Consider the following 23,897-nt stretch of genomic DNA (forward strand, 5'->3'; position numbering starts at 1 on the left):
ACCTTATGGAGTCTCAATCCCCTACCAGTCCTGAAAGCATTGCACAAATCTTTCCTTTCTCACTCCTAAAAGCTCCTCCAATTCAAAAAACGAAAAAAAGGGCCAAAGGTTTCTCATTGTACAGGGGTTCTTTGTTGCCTTTTTGTTTTAATGAAATACTTTACATTACGGTCAAAAAAAAGACCCCAGATAGCTGGGACCAACATTGGTAATGGCCTTTTCTCTCTACAAGGAGAAATGGGAGAAATTGCCAAAGCTGGATGAACTATCATTTAATAGTCTTTCAGATTGGGCAGAGCTGTAAAGTAGTTTACAAAGGAGGAAACTTTTGAAGCAACAAAGGGAATGGAAAGGGAGAAGGAACCAAGCCTGGACAGTTTCATGATAACATTTTAAAAGGTTTGTTTGAGACCATCAAAGATGATCTACTAAAGGTATTTGAATTTCATTTAAGAGGTAGATTAAAGACAAGCCTAAATTCTACCTATTTTAACCCTGGCTCCTAACAAAGGAGGAGCTTCTGGTCTCAAGGATCTTCTGCCTATAAGCTTAATAGGCAGTGTATAAAAAATCATTTTGCAAAGTGCTAAGAGAGCATTTGTGGAAGGTAAACAGATCCTTGACAAGGTGTTAATTGCAAATCAATAGATTCAAGAAGTAGGAATGGAGGAGCAAGAGTGCTTTGCAAAATAGATATGGAGAAAGCTTATGAGTTATGACCACATAAACTGGAAAGTTTTGGATTACATCCTCAAGAGAATGAATTTTGACTTAAAATGAACGCAAGGTGGTCCATTGTCACCTTTATCATATTTATCTCATAGCATGCAGCCTGAAAATTAGATTAATGGTTTCAATAATATAAAATGGACCCTCAAATAATTATGCCAAGCATAAATATGTAGCAGAAAACAAAGACAACTGGAAAAATCAAATTGAAAATAAGAATAAGCACCTGCATCTTATCAAAAAATGCATGGCGATTTTGTTGAACATAATCCCAAGCACCAACATCTGCAATGCAAAACAATAGTGTTATTGAAGGACAAAAATGAATGTGAGAGGAACATTTACCATCTGTTTATGAAGCTTTTATTGAAAGATATGCACATCTATAGTGCACAAAGAGAGGTAATCCCACTAAAGCTCTTGAAAAAAGAAAAATCATTCTACCACGTGCAAGATTGGCATAACTTTCTGAATGTTATCTATGACAGTAAAACAGTACTTCTTTGTCTAATTGAATCCAAGGTATGTTTTTCTTTATGTGGCCTGATTACTTGGATAAGACATTATTGACCACTGACCATCTTATCTCCCATGGAAGGGATATTCAAAATTTTGTTCCCTTTGTGACTCCCATGAAGATTAATTGCTCATCAACTCATGCACTGCTCATTTCTTGTGATAATATTTGGTAGCATTTTATTAAGTTGTGTGGTAGGCAATAGATCATACCAAGCAACCTTACTTCTCTTATTTATACGTGGCCCAGAAGGGCATTTAGCTTGTACAAAATCATTGCAAAGGTGCTGTCTCTCAGGATAAAGAAGGTGCTCCCCTCTATTATTGCACCCAACCAAAGTGCTTTTGTGGAGGGAAGACAGATCACCGATCAGATCCTCATTGCAAATGAGAGCTTGGAGAGCTTTAGAAAGTCAAAGAAGAAGGGAGTGGTTTGCAAATTGGATTTGGAGAAGGCTTTCGACTTGGTTGATTGGTCTTTCTTCATGGAGGTGTTGAGGAGTTTTAGTTTTGGTGACAGGTGGTGCAAGTGGATCTGGGGCTGTGTTAGGACTTGCCATTATTCTATCCTGGTGAACGGGACTGTGGTTGACTTCTTTCCGGCGTTGAGAGGTCTAAGACAAGGAGATCCTCTTTCCCCTTTTCTTTTCACCCTCATTGTTGATGTGTTTGGGCGAATGATCCAATAGAGCAGACTCGAGGAATCTGATAAGAGGGTGGAGAGTAGGAAGGGAGGAGGTTCCCTTAACTCTTCTACAGTTTGCAGATGATACTATCCTTTTCTGTGAAGGAGGGAACCTCAGTTGGATCCGGAATCTAAAGTTGACAATACAACTTTTTGAGCAGATATCTAACCTCAAGGTAAACTTTGACAAGAGTTATGTGGCGGGAGTGAATGTGAACGAAAGAGACCTAAGGGAATCTGCAGATGAGCTAGGTTGTGCTATTACGGATTGACCCCTGACTTCTTTGGGCCTCCCTTTAGGAGATAATCCTAAGAGTGTTAGCTTTTGGGCTCTGGTAGTGGAGAGGTTTGAGAAGAGGCTAGCAACCTGGAAGAGGAGTTATCTTTCTTTAGGTGGAAGAGTCTCTCTCATTAGATCTACCCTAGCTAACCTTCCTGTTTACTTTCTGTCAGTGTTTAAGATCCCCTCAAAGGTTTCAAATCTTTTGGAAAAATTAATAAGGAACTTTCTCTGGGAGCTTGGAGAGGAGAAGAGAGATCATAGGGTGAGTTGGGAGGTGGTCTCTAGGTGTAAAACACTAGGAGGTTTAGGGATTGGTAATTTCAAGAAAAGGAACATGGCTCTTCTGGGGAAGTGGTTGTGGAGGTTCTCTTTGGAAAGGGATAAATTGTGGACTAAGATTGTGGCTAGCATTCATGGGTTGGAAGACAATGGCTGGGATCCTGGAATCTTGGCAAGGGCTTCAGCTGCTTCTCCTTGGAAATCCATCCACAATCTGCTTCCAATTTTCTCCCCTTGGATCAGGTATGGTCTAAACTCTGGTAACCGAATAAATTTCTGGGAACATCTTTGGGTCGGGGATTCTCCTCTGAAAGACAAGTTTCCTTCCTTGTATGCTCTTTCAGACTTGAAAAATGAACCCATTTCTTCTTTCTTAGTCCCTTCAGCTTCCACTTCGGGCTTTGGTTGGAACCTTGGCTTGCGTAGGGCAATTAGGGATACGGACTTGGATAGCCTAGTAGCTCTGCTAGCCTCCCTTGAGGGTGTCTTCCTAAACCCTGCTAAGGAAGACACCAGATTTTGGACCCTTTCTAGCTCTGGTACCTTTTCTTGTGCTTCTTTCTTTGAAACTTTAACTCAGCCTCCTACCCCCCTAGGGTTGTCCTTTCCAGTTAAGGAAATTTAGAGCAGACCTATTCCTCTTCGGGTGGGATTTTTTTGTTGGGAAATTTTCCTGGAAAGAATCAACACTTTAGACTTACTCCAAAGAAAGAGACCCAACTATTGTCTACTTCCTAATAGATGTGCTCTTTGTAAAGCTGATGGGGAATCTGGCTTCCACCTCATGGTCTCTTGTAAGGTTGCTAAATCTGTTTGGGAGTGGGTTTTCTCCCGTTTTGGGTGTTCTTGGTATCCTCCGGAGATTGTCCAAGGTTTGTTTTCTCCTTTTTTTTTCAGTTGGCCTAAGAAGCGAGGGAAGACTATGTGGAGGTGTATTAGGGCAGCGGTTTGCTGGTCTTTGTGGGAAGAAAGAAACTCACGCATATTTTCTGACAAGGAAAAAACTTTGGAAGATTTGTTAGATCGAATCCTTATAAGAGCGGTCCACTGGCTAAAATCTTTGGAGTTGTTTTCAGATTGTCCTATGGATGACTTGCTAAGAAACTGGAAAGAGATTGCTTTCACTACTAGATGCAAGAGGACTCTTTGTCCGTTCTGGTCCCCTCCCCCCTTGGGCTTTATAAAGCTGAATTTTGATGGCAGCAGTGTAAGGAATCCAGGGCCATCTGGGATTGGAGGAGTCTTCAAGAATGAGGAAGGGATTGTTACTGCTTTATTCTCTGGCCCTATTGGAGAAGGTGGCTCTCTTAGGGCTGAGATCCTTGCAGCGCTTGAAGGAATTCGAAGAGCAAAAGATTTAAATATTAGTCGTTTGATTCTGGAAGGTAACTCGAAGGTGGTGGTTAATTGGTTGAAGACAGAGGACAGTGGTTTGTGGAACTTTAACAATGAGAAAAAACAGTTCTTATGGCTGGGTAGGGACATTGAGATTCAGTACAGTTGGGTGAAGAGGAGTGCCAACTCATTTGCGGATGGGTTGCCCAAGCAAGGAGTGAATAGGGAGGCTGTTTTTTGGGCTAGTTTTTAATTTTCTTTGCATTCCCCATGTTTTCTGTTTTTGAGGAGCTAAGTTATTTTATCTCCCTTTGTATTCTTTTCCCTCTCTTCTCTTAATTTAATGAAGTTGATGTTATTGATAAAAAAAAACATTAATCAAAATTCATGTTAGCCACCAAGGTCAAATAATAAAATTGGACAACTAAGGATAACATAGTATAGCATTTAAAAGGTCCTGGGTAATAAAAAAGAACCAAAGGAAACCTCAGCCTAAAAGTGGATCCACTGGGCTGCACATATAAATGAAACATCTAAATTGGTCAATGAGGGTCAACATACAACTCATTTCTTCTCTCTCTCACTCTTGCCATTCTATTATCACTCAAGTTAGTGGAACTTAGAGCCAAGGTTCAAAATATCAATATTGGGTGTATTGTATCAATATCCATAATGATGGGTACATGGCACACTACAATTGGGTATATTCCTAACTTTTCATAGTGTGCCGATATAGCACCCTAAGTATTGTATTGCATTGCATTGTATCAGACTGATATGCATCAATATAATTGATACAATGGCACAATTTGAATTTAAATCTTCCTGTCCATTAATTAGCACCATAATTAATATTGTTCACTCTGATATGTGGGGGCCTTGCCACTTACCTTGTATGGGTGGCTATAAATATTTCATCCCTTCTCTTCTTCTCTTATCTTCTTCCACAAACTTTAGCAGAACTCTCTTCTTTTATTCCCTCTTTTGTTTTCTTTTGAATTATTGCAGCAGGTGTGTTTTACAACTCAAGACAAGCAGAAAAAAGTTTTGGGAAACATAGAAGTGGAGAAAGTACATATGAAGAGGAGGGTAGATTAGGACTTACAAGATTTCCTTAAAGTGGCAAAAAAGAACAGCAAAGAGTAGAATCACTACCACTACAAGGAAAGAAGAATGGGAATAGAGCCAGGTGATTGAGATAAAAGAACAAGTTCAAGATTGGAAGATCATTGATCTGGTGGAGGACAAGTTACGTTTAACAATGGTGACTATTCCGACAAAGGAAGCTCATTTGATGATATCGAATGGTGCTCTTTTTCCAACTTGAAGAATTTTCCAGTGGAGGAGACAGAGATAGTTCACATCCTGGGCTTGTCATTCCATTTGTGGACACAAGTTTTCAGGTCTATTGTTGCCACTGTGGAGGACATCTTGACAGTGTCTTTGTGGTTGATCTCCATTCTGCTGCTATCTTGTCGAATGGGATGAGACCTTAAGACATCCCACATCCCAAGGAAGAAAGAGGTTTTTGAAGATAATATGTTCTTTTCGGCATGACTGACGACCTCCACTAAAGCCTGCTTTTGGAAGGAGGGCCAAAGAGAGGAAGACAAAAGGATAGAGGAGATTGTCTTACATGGCAAACAGGGGTTGGCTACTGCTTTAGAGTATAGAAGATATACAAAATGGAAGGGCCACCTCTGGGAGCAACAAAAGTTTTGGGGCAAATGGAAGGTAGGGTTGGTTTGGAAAAGGGTGATAGGAAGACAATAGGTCCTATGTTCAGGTGGTGACAAGGGTGAACAGAGCAGTTTGAAAAGTGGTAAAGAGGGAGGGAAGTCGATTCAACTAGGGGGTGGAGGAAGCAAGGCAAGTAAGGCCCCTTACTTGAACCAGTGGGCTGAGTGATCCAATATAAGGCATGTGATACCTTAAAAACTCACGTAGGGAGCTTTCAGTGTGGACCTAAGAACGTAAACTTTAGTTCAATTAGTAAGCCCATTGAAAAGACTGTGGGCTCAAATGGGGGTTTTCACTCAATTGAAATTGGGGCATATGAGCAATTAAAGAGTCATGTGATTCATAAGTGGGTGGATGGTGGATGGTAATTTCCGTCCATCATCATCTTCCTTATGCCTTCCTAAGAAACCAGACAATACCACTGGCTCGCAGAAGACCAAGTGTTCACTCCAATTGTTTCCTTGTAAGAGAATTGAGTTCACGTCCCGTGAAAGATGCAACTCTAAGTACAATAGGCAGCAAAGCAAAGACTTTGAGTTGGATCAAGGAGTTAAATGAAGTAATAGCAATGATGACAGTGACTCTGACTCGACCAAGATGTCTAGTATAGAAGTGTTCATGTTAAGGGTAAAGAGGATATACAACAGGCTGATAGCTTCAATACTCAGTTGCTCTTTCTGGAGTAACAAGACGCTAGATGCTACCAAGTAATTGGGAGAGCAGAAGGTGGGGAAAATACAAGAAATGGTGATAACTAAAGGAAGCTTACAACAATGAAGAGCAGCAGGCTGCACCCCCCATTGAGTTGGAACCTTTTTTTCTTTTTTAGAGAAAGGTTAACAGAGTACAAGGCCTTGGAAGGCAGGAACAAAATTTCACAGGCAGAGAAACATCAGAAAACATATTGGTTCTATGGGCTCTAGATTTGGCTAAGCTGTCAGCTACAGTGTTTAATCCCCTAGGAATCCAAACCAACTTCGCATTCAGGGTATTTAGAATATCTCTGGCTTCAGTCAACAAATGAGCAAGCCTCCAAGGACCTCCAGTCATCTGCCTTAACCAGTTTATTGTATTAGCTGAATCACCCTCAATTGATAAAGAGGAAAGGCCTAACATTTTGACGTAACGGAGACCTGTGAGGGAAGCTAAGATCTCTGCCTTGGTAGCATCAGCTCTCCCAATCGGACCACTGAAAGCCCAAAAGATGCTTCCCCCACTCCCACGGATTACTCCTACTCCTGCTTGACCTGTGGATCCTTGAGCACTACCGTCAAAGCTTAGAGTTAACTGGTTCTCCTCCCTAGGACAAAATGTTTGAGTGAAGCCAATTTCAGGGAAGTGTAGAGGACTTCTTCTAGGTTTCTCTGAAGGTCATTTAATGAGACGCCTTTAAAGACCCCATTGAGTTGGAACCTGACCCAAATTCTCTACAAACACGGGGTATGGAACGTTGAACATAGCTCTTTGTGCAAGATTGCTTTGTGGAACCAGAAAAGGGTATACAGGACTATAGGGACTCAGAAGGCAAGGCTGGTTGCCATGGTACTTCCCAACAAAACCTATTAGGGAAGAGGATTAATACTTTGGGGTCTGATCAGGAACCAAATCAGTCCCCATTTCCCTCTTCAATATGCCCTCACTCAGAACTTCTTGTTTCAGGTATGACTGTCTCAAACCATTAAAAGAAAGGGATAATGAAGGAGGGACCGAAAGGGGAGTTAGGAGAAATGAGGGGGAGGGTAGCTGGTAGGTTTGGATAAGGAGTAGGGTGGGAGAATTTGGCAGCTGATCTGTGAAATGTTGGAAGAGTTAAAACAAAGGGAATGATTAGAAAAGGAAGATTTATGTCATGGTGAAGGGCAAGCTAAAGGAGAGAAGAAGGGTTTGGGGGAGGTAAGGGTTTCAAATGATGAGACAACTCAAGTAACCAAGGTGACAGAGTAGATGGGGTTAAAAGTGAAGGGTAAGGAAAAGATGGTAGTGTATTCCAGAAAGAGTGATGAAAAAAAAAAGAGTAACAAGATGACTGAGGTGGAAAGGCTGAAACTTGACATTGAGGGAGATAAAGAGTTCAGTTGAGGAAGGGAACGGAGAAAAGGACCAGAATAGCATGGGTTGATTAGAGGAAGGTCTCCTATAGTTGAACTAATGAAGATCATAACTTGAAATGTAAGAGGGCTTGGTCATGCCAGAAAAAGAAGGGTAACCAAGGATTTTTTGGAGAGAGAAGCCCGACATTGTTCTGCTACAAGAAACAGAAGAAACAAAGTTAGCAGAAGTGGATAAGAAATGGGTAAGAAGTTAGCTGGACTGGTGCCCCAACATGGGGGCATCAAGTGAATTGTTACTCTTTGGAGGACCGATGTAGTGGAGACAGTGGAATAGTTGATTGGTGTGTTCTTGTCTCTATAAATTCAAAAACCTGGAGGACAGATTTCCCTAGGTACTGCCTAATGTTTATGGGCCTAAAAATTATAGATTGAGGAATAAAATTCTCTAATGAAACATGGGGAAGGTCAATGAGTTTATAGATTCCTGTGAGCTGAAGGAGATTCCGTTGTTGCAAACCCATTTCACTTGGTCAAATTTTCAAGAGCCCCCTATTTGCAAATCTATTTCACCTGTTCAATGAGTTTATAGATTCCCATGAGCTACTTGGATAGATTTTTATTTAATTTGGGTTTGAGAACATGTGGTTAACTCATCCAAAGGAAGGGAGTGAGATTCACAAAAAAAAAAATCCAAGGCTAAAAGGAAATATCAAAGAGTGGAATAGTATTTTAGAAGAAAAAAGTTAGAAATTGTTGTCCCAAATAGTGTTTAGATGAGAAGGGCAAGGGAGTCCTAGAAATGAGGAGAGAAAGCTAAGGTGGAGGTCAAAGGAGTTGTGTGCAGTTGGACCTTGCCAATGGAGATCAGCAGCTAGTTTGACCTGGATACTTTTGTCTGGCCTAGAAAGAGGGGCAGGATCTTGTGAAGATGCACTACGGCAGCATTAGTGTGGTCGATTTGGGAGGAAAGGAATGCAAGAATTTTTCTAGAAATAGAAAAAAATGTGGAAGCAGTGAAGAATGTGTGATAGAGTAATACATTGGGTTAAGACTATGGGCATCTTTGCACTTTGTTCCTTTGGTGATATTTGGAGAAACCGTGCAACAGTAGCTAATAGCTCCTCAAGAAATAGACCGGATACCTCTATTTGGGTGCCTCCTATTGAAGATTTTACCAAACTGAACTTTGATGGTAGCAGTCATGGTAATCCAGGTCCCTCAACCTTAAGTATTGGGGTTTTTTAGAGATCAAGATGGCCATATCGTGGTTTTGTTTTCAGGTCCAATGGAAGAGGGAGTTCAATTAGAGCTGAATTTCTTGCCGCAATTCAAGGATTGATATTAACAAGAGGGTGGGATATGAACAAGTTGATTGTGGAAGGGGGCTCCAAGTTGGAGATGAGATGGTTGTCGAAGCCAGAGACTACCACTTGGGCCTATAGAGAGGAAATACAGAAGTTTAAATGGTTAACCAGCAACATGATTTTGAGAATACAATGGGCTAGAAGATCACCCAATGGATTGGCAGACACTCTAGTCAAGCAAGGGGTCAACAGGGACCATTTGTATTGGGTCAGTTGTAATTTGTTTTTCTTCTTTGTTTTTAACTTTTTATGTGAGAGGTTGCATCTTGCATCTCTCTAAAGGAGGCTTGTAATGATTGTATATATTGCTGAACATTAATAAAACTCCCAATTGTTACCTCAAAAAAAAAAAAAACCAAAAAATGGAATTGCTCAATCCCACTATCCTTGAGTAGTTAAGGATGATAAAACCATCACCAACCCTAAATAAATTGCCAATGCCTAAAAGGACCAAGTTGCCCAATGACCACCAATCAAAATTACGTATGCGGGTATTCACATACTTTACTTGGAGTAGTAAAACTCCTCAATCTCAAGTAATTAGGCAGTGGATCTCACTATAGGGACCAGCTTCCTTATTATCATTTCCACTAAGATGCCCATGAAGATCTCCAATGTCTGGACCCCATAAACAACCATATAGTATTACTCAACTCTTCAACTGACTGAATGGTCCCCTCTTTGTTTAAATATTTCTGTTGTCTAGTGTTTTAATGATATAGGCCTTTAACCAGTTATCAAAAAATGTTACAAGCCTTTAACTAACTATTTAAATAAATACCTGGTAATATTTTTAAGAAAAAGTAAAACACCTGGTAGTATCATAAAACAAAAATCTTGACATGCTAAAGCTACCAGGCTTTGCAAGGAATGATTTAGCTAACAACATGCATCTTAACAAACAATAATATTTGATGCTTACATTAAATTTCTCAAAACCTATCTTGGTAGTGTTAGGCTGTCAGCAGAAGAGTTTCACATATTAGTGATAGTAAGATTAGATGTTTACCAGCTTTAAAAAACAAGAAAAAGAAAAAGAAACCTTAGATCTTGCATTCAACATGCTAAGAATGAAACAGAAACCTCATACCTTTGAAGAAGGAAATAGTTGCAGGAGTGACTGTACTGACTCTTGGATCTGGGAGATCAGTTTTCTCAATGCAATCTCTCCTTCCCAAGGCAGGATTGCTATCAATTATTGCAACTTTCAACTGTTTTGTCAGTGGCATGCTTGCTGTAAACATGCAATATTAACATTAATAATGGGAAAATGTTAAAAATATGTATCATTACAAGAAAAAAAAAACAGAGTTTTATATGTTTTTATTTAGGTTTTGTTTCTTTCTCCGCTTTTATTTCTTAAGATGGGCCAGGGAATGTTAAAATGAACTCGAAACAATCAATCATAAAAAAAAAGAAACAAATTTAGATCCACTGGTCCCAAGCCACAAAGATAAGACAAAAGTCAGCCAAGATTGAATGGTTTTTTTTTTTTGATGATTGAAATAAGTTTATTAATGAGCAATAGACAATAGTAAAAAGTCCCCAAGTAGAGGCACGAGTTGCAACCTCTCCGGGCTAGTTAAGTACAAATTCCAGATTACTAATAGTTTACAAAGTAGCACAAAAAAGGTCTTCCCTGGAAACCCCCTGTTTGGCTAAAGAATCAGCCATAGAATTAGCAGACCTGCTAACCCATTTACTCTCATATTGCTGGTTAACCACTTTACTTTTTTCATGAGATCTTTGTAGCCCCAAGTGGTAGTATCCGGGTTTAGAAGCCATCCCGTCACCACCTAAGAGTCCCCTTCAACTAGGAGATGCTCCACCCCAAGCTGGTTAGCAACCTGAGTTCCTTGTACTGCAGCAAGGATTTCTGCCTTGTGGAGTCCCCTACTCCCACCGGTCCTGAGAATAAGGAGCTTATGTTGCTGTCCTTATTTCTCAAGACACCCCCTATACCTGAAGGCCCTGGGTTACCTTGGCTGCTTCCATCAAAATCCAACTTGATGGCACCTTCCAAAGGCGGAGCCCATTCTAACAAGATTCTATTCTTCTTTGCTGAAGTGTTAGCTATTATTAACCAATTCCTCCACAAGTCATCAAAGGAGAAATCATCAAACATATCTAATGTTTTCAGCCAATGGATTGTTCTTGTAAGGATGCAATCCTTCACTTCATCTAACCCTCTTTCCTTCTCTAAAAAAATTCTTCCATTCCCTTCCTCCCAAAGAGTCCACAAAGTGGCTGCCCTGACACATTTCCACATGACTTTGCCCCTTCTGGTGTGCCAAACAAAAAAAGATGGGTTAAATAATGACCTTAAATCAGAAGGCAAAGACCACCTACCTCCAAATAAACAAAGGCTCCAATTCCATAAAGCTGTAGCAAATGAACAGGAGATCAGCAAATGGAAATAGTCCTCATTCTTGGCCTTACACAAGGAACACCAATTTGGGGAAAGACAAAGAGAGGGCCTCTTTTCTGTAAGTTTTCCAAAGTATTGATTTTCCCATAGTAGACTTCCTAGCAGAATACAGCAATTTTGGGGGAACAGGTCGCGCCCAGACTTCTTTGAAAGGGAAACCTTGGGAAATGGGGTTAGAACTGAGGGATTTTAGAAAGGAAGCACAAGTAAATGTACCTTTTGGAAGAGGAGTCCAAACTCTTTGATCAGAAGTAGGGTCCAAGCAAACAGATTCTAGTAAATGAATTAGCTCAACAACATAACTCGACTCACCATCCCTTAACCCTCTACGAAAACCAAAGTCCCAGTTTAAAGACAAGAAAGTTTGCAATTGGCTCGTTTTTGTGACAGGAGAGGGAATAGAGCGAGGGGAAACGATCTTTGAGGGGTTGAGTACCCACCCAATATCCTCCCAGAATAGAATGGCATTACCAGAACCAACATCATACCTGATCAAACTGAGGAAGCGGGGGAGAATACCATGTATAGCCTTCCAAGGTGTCGTGAGGGTAGCCCGACGAGATATCCCGGAATCCCAACCATTTCCAGAGCAGTCATGTATGCTTTCCACCACTTCATGCCATAGTCTCTCTCTCTCTTGGGGCCATCTCCATAACCACTTCCTAAAAGGGCTACATTCTTCAGCACTATGTTCCCTATCCCTAGACCCCCTTCTTCCTTTGGTTTGTTAACTATCTCCCATCTAACCAAATGATCCTTTTTCACCTCTCCTAGTTCCCACAAAAAGTCCCTCATTCTCTTCTCCAGTTTCTTAGCTTCCCTTGGAGGAATCCTAAACACTGAAAGGAAGTAGGTTGGAAGATTGGCAAGTGTAGCCTTAATTAAAGTCAGCCTACCCCCTATTGAGATGTAATTCTTTTTCCAAGCCGCCAAGTATTTATCAAATTTCTCCACAATAGGGACCCAGAAACTACTTTCTTTAGGGTTAGCTCCTAAGGGTAGCCCTAAGTATGTCAAAGGCCAAGAAGAAATGTTGCAACCTAAGCACTATGCAATGGATTCAATCTCCATATTTACTCCAACCACACAACTTTTATCAAAGTTTACCCTCAAGTTGGAGACACTTTCAAATGTTCTTATTAGATTCTTAAGGTTCTCCACCCTACTTAACTCATTCCCTTCACAGAAAATAACAATATCATCAGCAAACTGAAGGTGAGTTACTGGAATGCCTCTGTTCCCTATTCTCCATCCCTTTATTTGGCCCTCCTCATCTGCTTTGGAGATCATTCTACTGAAGACATCAGCAACAAGAGTAAAGAGGAAAGGAGAAAGTGGATCACCTTGTCTTAAACCTCTATTGGCTGGAAAGAAGTACTTAACAACCCCATTCACCAAAACAGAATAACGGCAAGAATTTAAACATCCTCTTATCCAATTACACCATTTATCCTCAAATCCACGTCTTCTTGACATCTCCAACAGGAAACTCCAATCCACTAAATCATAGGACTTCTCCAAGTCCAGTTTGTAGACAAATCCTTTTCTACCCGATCTCCTCATCTCTTCCACACTCTCATTTGCAATAAGGATCTGATCCGTAATTTGTCTATCCTGTATAAAGGCTCCTTGTGCTTGGCTAATGAGAGAAGGTAGAACTACTTTGATCCTCCTAGAGAGCACTTTTGCCAGAATCTTATAGATACTTGTCACCAGGCTGATTGGTCGAAAATCTTTGGGGTGTTTGGCATCAGTCTTTTTAGGAATTAAGGCTAGAAAGGTGGCATTGATTCCAGGACTCACAACATGTTTGTCCTCAAATTCTCTAAAGGCTCCAATTAAATCTTCTTTTACAATGTCCCAACAATCTTGATAAAAAGCCATTGTAAATCTATCTAGACCCGGTGCCTTAGCCCTATCCATAGAAAAGACAACTAGTTTAATTTCCTCTTCCTCAATCATTCTTTCTAGCCATCCCCTATCTGTTTGGCTCAAAGTTAGCCAATTCTCCACCCCCACTATTAACCGATTCTCTAAAGGTCAATGAAAGATTGATTTGAAATGATCCACAATCCTACTAGCAATCTCCTCTTGAGAGGTTATCTCCACACCATCAATCTCCAGCTTTAGTATCAAATTTTTCCTTCTTCTCCCATTAGCCATAGCATGAAAAAATTTGGTATTCCCATCCCCTTCCTTGATCCACTTATGTCTGGATTTTTGTCTCCATGAAATCTCCTCCCTCAACAAGATCTCCTCTAACTCCTTTTTCAGTTTCCTTCTTATTTCTTTGTCTTGCTCATCCATCATTCCTTAGGATTCTTTTGCATCTAAATCCTCAATCTGAATCAATAATCTAGCTATTACCTCCTCCACTCTTCCAAATTGATCCCTATTCCATTCTTTTATTTTGCCTCTCAACCTTATTAATTTTTTGTGGAATCTAACCCCATTCCATTTCACTTCTCATCTCTTCACTCCACCATTCCTTAACCTTAGGCAAAAAAATCCAGATGTGTTAGCCACATATTCTCAAATCTGAATGGTCTGGGTCCATTACCAAGAGGTTCTTGTCCTACTTCTATAGGGCAATTATCAGAGGTTATCCTAGGTAGGGCCTTAGCCACCAAACCTCTCCAATGGCTCTCCCAAACCCTCGTTAAATAGGAACCTATCAAGCTTCGAGCAGATTGGGTTTTCGTGGAAGTTGGACCAGGTGTAGGTAGCCTGTAGTAAAGGAAGCTCTCATAACTCACAGGAATTAATGAAGTCATTGAACTTCCTCATACTAGTTGTGATGGCCTGTCTAGGATTATTTGACTCAGTTGTGAATCTTAATGCATTAAAGTCACCCCCCAAACACCAAGGGCCTTCCCATAAACCTTGAATTCCATGACGCTCCTCCCATAACTCATTCCTCTCTCTGTGATTATTTAGACCATACACATTTGTTAGTACCCAAATGAAACCATCTTCCACCATCCTGAATTTTAGGGATACAGTGAAGTTCCCTATTAACTCCTCTGCTGGTTCTACGAAGTCCTCCCTCCACAACGTTACTATTCCCCCCGAAGCTCCCCACGATGGAGCTGAGCACCATCTTACCCCTCATATTTTCCAAACCTCTCTAACCCATCTCCTATCCAATTCAGCTAATTTGTCTCTTGCAGCACCACAACATCAGGTATTTCTCTCCTAAGTAACTCCTTAATCGATCTCCTCTTTCTAGCACTGCCCAAACCCCTTACATTCCAACTAATTATCTTCATTTACCTTCAAGAATTTAGCCCTCCAGTATTGTGTTCCTTCATTTAGAACCCTTTTTCCTTTCCCCTCTACCCTATATTTCCTAATTCCTGCCCCAATCCATTGGATCTTGCCTCAAATTCAGGGTTATTTGGAATCACCTCTAGCATTTCCTCCTTCTATTTATATTCCTCCAATAGGACACAAATCTGCTCCCAAATCCATTCTAACTCCTCCTGATTCCTCTCTACCAATCCAACTCCCTTCTCAGTACAGACTCCATCAATATCAATCACCACTCCCCTGCTGCCAATTAGTTGGTTTGGTTGAGATTCCAGGACATCTGTTACAGGCAAAGAACCCATATTAGTACCTAAACCCAAATGGACAGGCTTACCTGAATGTAGCAGAGATGGTAGTATGTGGACCGGATGTTGAGTATCAATTCTTGGAGTCGGGGCTTGGCCCTTCCCCCTTTTCCTGACTCAGCCGTGGAATTGGACTAGGTTCAACCAGTACTTTTTCGCCCTTTACAATCAAAGAAACTTCAGCAATCTTTCCCTCTGCATGAATCCTTAGGTAAGGCTCCATGTCTAATTCCTGTCTCTCTGACCTGATAACCTTGACTATGTTGTGCCCATGGAATAGACTCATTTATTGGTGGGGATGTTATCTGCCGCACCTCTTTAAGTGTTTCCAACTCCGTCTAACTTTTGTCTGGCATACCCGGTTTGGGAAATCTTTGTTCGCCGCTGTTAAGGCTAATCTTGTTTGCGTTTGGGCATTTCCAGGGTCTTGCAGATCCGTTTCTTCCTCTAGGAATAGCAGTTCAGTGTTTAAGCTACCCTCTTCCAACATATCTTTTGGTTTTTGGAGGTCGATACTTCCCAGGCTGATGGTTTCTCCAGCTTCTGAATCCGAGTCAGAGATTTCTTCACCATCTGTCAATTTGTCCGAATCTGAGTCGGAATCCGCACTGCTCTTCACACACCTCGGGTTACAGCGCTCCAAGTCACATTGTACCATCTTCTTCGAGGGTCTCCACTGTTAAGAACTAGATACCTACGCTGAACTGTTCGAGCGAGAGAGAGAGCTCAATGAAGACGATGGTATACCCATTTTACTATCTGCCTTAGGTTCATGCCTTGTCACGGGCTCCTTTAAGTCATCACGCGCCCTCCTGGATCTTGGGTCAGTTAAGTATAGCCCACTTAACTTTTTGGGCCTATTGGGCCCAGAATTGCAAGTTAGAGTTGTATGTGGTCCTGTTGGGTGGACCCTTTGTCCCCCCTTAGATAAGCCCATAGAGTTCGGCCCACTAATTATTCTATCCTTTCTTCTATTATTTGGCCCAGGCCCACTCCCTATTACCTGGCCCGGATTGGGTTGAGCCCTAAATAACTTAAGTGGCCCAACGATTCAGCTTCCCACTTGTCTTGTGACTTTAATTCAAGCAAACTTGCAACCCCCTTATCACCTTTTCCCAGACGACCATGTGTGTTTAAGGAATTAGTTTTAATGCCATCTGTGACAGCTTGTGCAAATGTTCTGTCAGAGGTCCAACTAGTGCCTTGTTGAACACGGTTATGACTTTCCATCTTCAGCAAGGCTTTTGAATTTCCAAAACCTTGCTTGGCCTTTTCTGTGTAAATCTCTCTTCTTTGCAGGACTGCCAACCCCTTGCTGCCACGTAAGGTTTCTTCTTCAGCCTTACCATCTTCCTCCCTTCGAGCATCCCTCCACATTTCAGCTTCAATGGAGGAAGTCAACCAGACCGCCAAGAAAGCTCCTTCTACTCTCAGGTTCACTTTCCTAGGAATCTCCTCAAGCTTGACCCCATTTAGTATAAGTGCTACAGACCTGAGGTCTCCCCAAAAGGCACCAACCAGCATTGCTCCACACAATGCTGCAATGGCTTCTGCTACTTCATCCTTCCAAAGATGGAAGGCAAGACCAACCACATGCACTTTTACTCCATCCATTACTGGGAATTCCTTCGAGTTTGATGAAGGAGACCACCTGAAAATATTCCTTCGAGTTTGATTCTTGCAAGTTTTTTGACAATTTATGTAGGTTGTCCCAACAATTTATATATAGATCTATAAATGATCTTTTAAACTCATTTATCTAATAATAATTTATGGCAAAAATGAATTTTTTTTCTTAATTTAAAAAAAAATTGAAAATTAAAAAAAATCATTGATTTTATATATACTAAATGATTTTCATGGTAAGGAAGAACAATAAGATAGACCTATCAATGATCTATCAAACTCATTGATCTAATAGAATGTGTCCTATAGTGAATTTTTAGTAGATTGGAAGTGCAAACATTGTTTTATGTGTTATAAGCATAGTATTCAAGGCACCAAGGCGAGGCTAGGCAATAGGGGGCGCCCTGTCACCTAGTCGCCTAGGCCTTAGGCGATGGATTTTTTTATGTAAAAAACAAAGACCCTAGGTACCATAACCATATTTACTTAATAAGAACCCATGTGTGTTACTGTTCACACTCTGCAGACTTTCTTAATATTTGAAGAAAATTAGAAATGGGCCCTTAAATAGGTGCCCAAATACAAAAAGGATGAAAGGACATAAATGCCCTTACATTCTCAACACTCCCCCTCAAGCTGAGCATAGATATTTATCATGCCCAGCTTGTTCAAATTGTTGTCAAGCTTCGATTTGGAGACACCTTTAGTAAGACAATCGGTCAGTTGATCTTCAGACCTCACAAAAGGTAAACAAATCTCTCCACTGACAACTCTTTCTCTAATGAAATGTTGATCAACTTCTATATGCTTTGTACGGTCATGTTGAACAGGAATGTGGGCTATGTTTATGGCTGCTTGATTGTCACAATATAATATCATTGGAGTATCAATCTGCACTCCCATTTATTTCTGTCAATAAGTTCTTCAGCCATAACAATTCGGAAACTCCATGAGCCATAGCTCTGTATTCTGCCTCTGCACTAGGTCGAGCCACAACTGATTGTTTCTTACTACTCCAAGATACAATATTACCGCCCACCAAGGTACAATAGCCAGAAGTAGACCGCCCAACAAAAAAACCCCACCCAAGGAGGAATAGGTCTGCTCCAAATTTCCTTAACTGGAAAGGACAACCCCAGAGAGGTAGGAGGCTGAGTTAAAGTTTCAAAGAAAGAAGCACAAGAAAAGGTACCAGAGCTAGAAAGGGTCCAAAATCTGGTGTCTTCCTTAGCAGGGTTTAGGAAGACACCCTCAAGGGAGGCTAGCAGAGCTACCAGGCTATCCAAGTCCGTATCCCTAATTGCCCTACGCAGGCCAATGTTCCAACCAAAGCCCGAAGTGGAAGCTGAAGGGACTAAGAAAGAAGAAATGGGTTCATTTTTCAAGTCTGAAAGAGCATACAAGGAAGGAAACTTGTCTTTCAGAGGAGAATCCCCAACCCAAAGATGTTCCCAGAAAAATATTTGGTTACCAGAGTTTAGACCATACCTGATCCAAGGGGAGACAACTGGAAGCAGATTGTGGATGGATTTCCAAGGAGAAGCAGCTGAAGCCCTTGCCAAGATTCCAGGATCCCATCCATTGTCTTCCAGCCCATGAATGCTAGCCACAATCTTAGTCCACAATTTATCCCTTTCCAAAGAGAACCTCCACAACCACTTCCCCAGAAGAGCCATGTTCCTTTTCTTGAAATTACCAATCCCTAGACCTCCTATTGATTTACACCTAGAAACCACCTCCCAACTCACCCTATGATCTCTCTTCTCCTCTCCAGGCTCCCATAGAAAGTTCCTTATTAATTTTTCCAAAAGATTTGAAACCTTTGAGGGGATCTTAAACACTGATAGAAAGTAAACAGGAAGGTTAGCTAGGGTAGATCTAATGAGAGAGACTCTTCCACCTAAAGAAAGATAACTCCTCTTCCAGGCCGCTAGCCTCTTCTCAAACCTCTCCACTACCGGAGCCCAAAAGCTGACACTCTTAGAATTATCTCCTAAAAGGAGGCCCAAGTAAGTTAGGGGCCAATCCGTAATAGCACAACCTAGCTCATCTGCAGATTCCCTTAGGTCTCTTTCGTTCACATTCACTCCCGCCACACAACTCTTGTCGAAGTTTACCTTGAGGTTAAATATCTGCTCAAAAAGTTGTATTGTCAACTTTAGATTCCGGATCCAGCTGAGGTTCCCTCCTTCACAGAAAAGGATAGTATCATCTACAAACTGTAGAAGAGTTAAGGGAACCTCCTCCCTTCCTACTCTCCACTCTCTTATCAGATTCCTCGAGTCGGCTCTATGGATCAATCGCCCTAGTCACTTTTCCATTCGCTCTCCTGATAAACAAGGTATGGTCAGCTTGAGATTGAGAAAAGCCAATTTTTAAGATAGCTTTTCTAAATCTGTCAAACCAAGCTCTAGGGAACTGTTTAAGGCCATAAAGGGATTTCTTCAAATGACAAACATTTCCTTCACTCCCAGGGATGTTCACTCCAAGAGGAAGTTCCATGTAAAGTTGTAAACTTCTTCCTAAAGGTCGCCATTAAGGAAGGCATTCTTAATATCCATTTGATACAAGGGCCAAGAATAATGGGCAGCAAGAGACATGTAAAGTTGTAAACTACTTGAGCAAAGGTTTCCTGATAATCAATGTCGTAAGATTGAGTGTACCCTTTTGCCACAAGTTGAGCTTTATACCTTTCAATTGAGCCCTCAACTTTATGCTTCACTATGTAAACCCACTTACATCCAACAGGAACTTTGCCCACTGGAAGAGAAACAATTTCCCATGTCTGATTTTTCTCAAGCGCCTCCATTTCCTAGTTCATAGCATCCTTCCAATGAGGGAACTGCACTGTCTCAATAACACTGTGAGGGATAAAAACAGAAGCAATGGAAGAGATATAGGCACAATAAGAGGGAGATAAGGTATTATAAGAGACATAATTTGAGATAGGATATTTAGCACGTCCTTTTTGCTTTATGAACCGCAATAGGAAGGTTAAGGTTAGAAACCACACTAGGAGTCTCAATAACAGGTTCACCGCAAGTATCAGAAACAAGAAGAAGTTCAGAATCCAAATTACCTGAGTTTGGGAAGTCAGATTGTAATGGACATTCAATCTCTGGAGCCATCCTCTTTTTTCGTCTAACAAACCACTGGTGCCAAGACCGAGGAATAGGAGGCACAGGAGGAGTATTACTACCACCACAAGGAGGAAGAGAAGGAGAAGGATCGACAATACCAGCTACAACTGGAGCAGGAATCGGCATACAAAAAGAAGTCTGATCTTCACTAGCATTCTCCCCCTTTTTAGATTGAAGAATATCTCAAGAAAACACACTTAATAGACTTTGGATCAAATTTCAACCTAGGACTCATGTCATGGACGAAATAGATGCACCCAAAGACCTTAGGAGGAAGATGGAAGGTATCCTCATCAGGAAAAAGAAGTTGATGAGGAGACTGGAGATGAAGAGTCCGCGAAGGAAGTCTATTAATAAGATATACAGTTGTTTGTACATCCCCCTAAAATCGAGTTGGGACATGCATTTGAAATAACAATCCCCTGGCAACTTCAACCACATGTATGTTTTTCCTCTCTGATACCCCATTTTGTTGGGGGGTATGAGGGCATGAACTTTGGTGAATTGCTCCTTTCTCTTCAAGGAAAGTTTGTAAGTGCTTCTTAAAGTATTCATTGGCATTGTCAGATCTAATAATCTTAATCTTCTTTTCAAATTGTGTCTCCACCAGAACTTCATCTCGACTCTTCATCAAGTACAGCCAGGTATACTGCGAATAGTCATCAACAAAGAGAATAAAATATATATAACCACCCATACATGGAATAGAATAAGGTCCTCAAACATCAGTATGTATTAAATGGAAAGCAACATTACTTCTCTTGTTACTTGCTTTGATAGTTGACAAACTTCACATTGTAGACCAAAACTAGACAAGGACTCAAACAAACTAGGAAACAAAAACTTCAATGAACCAAAAGACATATGCCCAAGACAGTGATGCCACAATTTCAATTGATTTAGTTTTTCATCACGACAGGACTCAAAGTGACACATTAACCCAACTTTGGAGACTGATCAAGAAGATAAACCCCATCGGCATGTCCACTGCCAATCGTCTTCCCCGTACTCAGATCCTGGAAGACACAATAAGATGGAAAGAATGTTACAGAACAATTATGAGACTTTGTAAGAGAGCTAACAGATAAGAGATTTCTATGTAGTTGTGGGACATGGAGAACTGATTTCAGAGAAAGGATGCTAGTAAGTTTGACTTCACCCAAACCTGAGATTGGGGTCTAAGATCCATCAACAACAGTAATCTTACCCTTCCTTGAAAAAAGTTTATACATGGTAAAGTAGAAAGGCATACCAATAATACGATCACTGGCTCCTGTGTCAATTATCCAAGAGCCAGAGGATGAGGCATGACACGCAAGTGCAGTACCTGATTTTGCAAAGGCACTAGAAGGTGAGTGTGAACCAACAGATGTAGGCAACCCACTATTTTCAAGATGGACTAAGATGCCTTTCAATTTTTCCATCACATCAGAGGTGTCATGAGTAGATGCCTGAACAAAAGAATTTCCCTCAAGCATGTGAGTCTGAGAATCATGACTAGCTGTAGCAACATGAGCATTTACCTTCTTTCCGGTTTTAAACTTTTCAAGCTTTAGGTGGGAATTTAGTTTCTGACACCTATCCTTGGTGTACCTTGGCTTCTTGCAATATTCACAAACTACATCTTCAGGTTTCCCAAAACTTTGTTTGGGTTTTGAAGACACAAGAGTTGTGTGTTCACTAACAGGAACTTGCATCATGGCAATCCTCCTACTCTCTTCATTCTGCACCAAAGAATATGTTGTGGAGAGTGACAAAATATCAGCACTAAGGATGTGCTGCCTAGTGAAATCATGATCGACATTCAGTCCAACAAGAAAATCAAAGACTCGGTTTTTCTCAATGCACTTCCTGTATTGTTCAGCATCAATAGGATCCTTCCACTCCAAAGCTTCTAAATGATCCATTTCTTCCCAAACCGATTGTAAGGAAGAGAAATACATGGCCATCGATTTCTCCCCCTAACGCATATTACATGCTTCTCTTCACAACTGATAGATTCTAGTTGTATTCTTCGCTTGAGAATAAGTTGAAGTAAACCTATCCCAAATGTCCTTAGCCGTTGGAAGGAACATATAGTTGCGGGCAATGTGAGGTTGCATAGAACATACCAGCCCTGACATAACCAACAAATTACCCTACTCTCATTTGGAATAATTTGGATCTTCAAGCTTCGGCTTAGCTTCCTTACCGGTAATAAACCCAAGCTTACCTCTTCCTCCGATTGTGAGTTTAGTTGATTGAGACTATTCAAGAAAATTTGTTCCATCAAGTTTTACAATAGTAATTTGCCCTCCAACACTATCATTACTTCCCAGGAGGACATAGGTAGGTACATACACATCCTTGTGTGAGTCCATTGATCACCACCCCTCTAAAAACACTTTTCTCACCAACATCACAATCTCCCAACACTAGATGAACACCCAAACACCTTTCCTTCAAGGTTAAACATGGGCTACAACAATAAACAGAAGAAAAGAAGGTGCTGGCGGCAAAATAGAAGAAGAAAAAAATTCCCAAAAAAAGTTTTAGGGCTCCAAAAAATCTGAGAATGCTTCCTGTAATCTCAGAAGTTTACCACACCACACTTCAAACGCAAGTGGGTTTAACAGCAACCAGCCCACCATGCAAGCCCTAAACTCCAAATTTGTAATTTTCGCCAATTTTCATCTAAAAAATCCAAGAAAAATGTAAAAGAGCTTCAAACCTCCATGAAATGTATATCAAAATTTCTCTAAAAATGAGGCGCATCAAGGGGTGTCAAAACCGCAAATGAATGTCACCAATTGTACGGGTTGCTGACATCAACCGGTGGCATGCTGACGTCAGCAAGTTCACCTATGAGTCACGACCAGCGGTAGATGCTCTCCTTGATCTTTCGATGCTCCGATACCAAGTTAAAGCAGTCGAGAAGAAAGGTTTTGTCGTAGAACTCAGGTGTGCTACTGTTCATACCTTGAAGAGACTTTCTTAATATTTGAAGAAAATGACAAATGGACCCTTGAATAGGCACCCAAATACAAAAAGATGAAAGGACATAAATGCCCTTACATTCTCAACAATAATTATTCATAATTTTCATAAGAAAAGTATAAAGTCCATATTAAAGTATAGACAATCAACATGTTCATGAGAAGAAAAAGAACAAAAAGAAAATTGAAAAATATAGGGGTTGAACCCTTATAAAAGAAGAAAATGTGTTATAAAACCTAACAAATAAGAAAATAATAAAAAGAAATTAGTATATATGCACAGCAAAATGAATATTTTAAATTAATAATGTCTATTTTCTAATTACAATCTCAAAAAAATAAAAAATAAAAGTATTTTATAATAGAAAGTATAAGACTGCCTGGCAATTAGGCGAAGCGAGCCTCCAAGGGCGCCATGTAGGTTAGGCATCGCCTTGACAACTATGGTCATTAATAAAATTATTGTATGATGTGTATATGTTGTAGACTCCCAGTATTGTTGATTAATGTATCTCTTCATATAAACTATGAAAATATGCATTTCTTATGTATTTATACCTTATTCATAGCCGGTTTAACTTTAGATTTATTGTTATTGATGTATTTGTGGGATTTGTACGAGTTTCCTCAATGTACACAAGCATATCCATTTATTTCCACCCTATCCATGTGCATCCCCTTCCCTCAACATTTTCCAATTCTAATAAAACATAATGAATTTATTGTTGATTGTCTACTAGTAATGGTCCATTAACTCTAAAACAACACAAAAACAAAGACCTTTTGAATGCCCAAATCTTCTTACCCCCTTCTATCTACTTTGTCCCTTTCTTTACTAAAAGAGGGATGGATTAACTTATTTTATAGTTAGTATTAAACTCCAAACTTTGATGTTTACCACCATAGAACATGATGGTGTAATCATCAAATTATAATAATGAGACTTTATTTTCTCCTCTCCTTACTGAGACTAGTAAGCCTGACCAATGTCTTTGTGACACAAATAAAAACAATGAAGATAGTGCATCTCCCTATCTAATATCCTTTGTGCCCCTAAAGAAGAATCCCATCAATAATTCCTTCAAAAAAATAGTGAACTCTGAAGAAACATGTAAAGGTTGAGAGTATGTGC

General features: G+C 40.4%; 1 protein-coding gene across 5 annotated transcripts in view; it reads right to left on the bottom strand.

Moving 5' to 3' along the window:
* LOC104609186 (FAD/NAD(P)-binding oxidoreductase family protein) overlaps nucleotides 1-23,897 on the bottom strand; it is a 42,997-nt gene that overhangs the window by 11,271 nt on the left and 7,829 nt on the right. For all 5 annotated transcript variants that reach the window (XM_010275435.3, XM_010275432.3, XM_088892943.1 and 2 more), the window contains 2 exons: nucleotides 10,073-10,216; nucleotides 956-1,014 (listed from right to left, as the gene is read on the bottom strand). In XM_010275435.3, the coding sequence (XP_010273737.1) occupies nucleotides 956-1,014; nucleotides 10,073-10,216 (203 nt within the window). The remainder of the gene's footprint in view (nucleotides 1-955; nucleotides 1,015-10,072; nucleotides 10,217-23,897) is intronic.

The sequence above is a fragment of the Nelumbo nucifera genome, chromosome 8 (genome assembly GCF_055504915.1).
Source record: "Nelumbo nucifera cultivar China Antique chromosome 8, China Antique-T2T, whole genome shotgun sequence".
In the NCBI taxonomy this organism is placed as follows: Eukaryota; Viridiplantae; Streptophyta; class Magnoliopsida; order Proteales; family Nelumbonaceae; genus Nelumbo; species Nelumbo nucifera.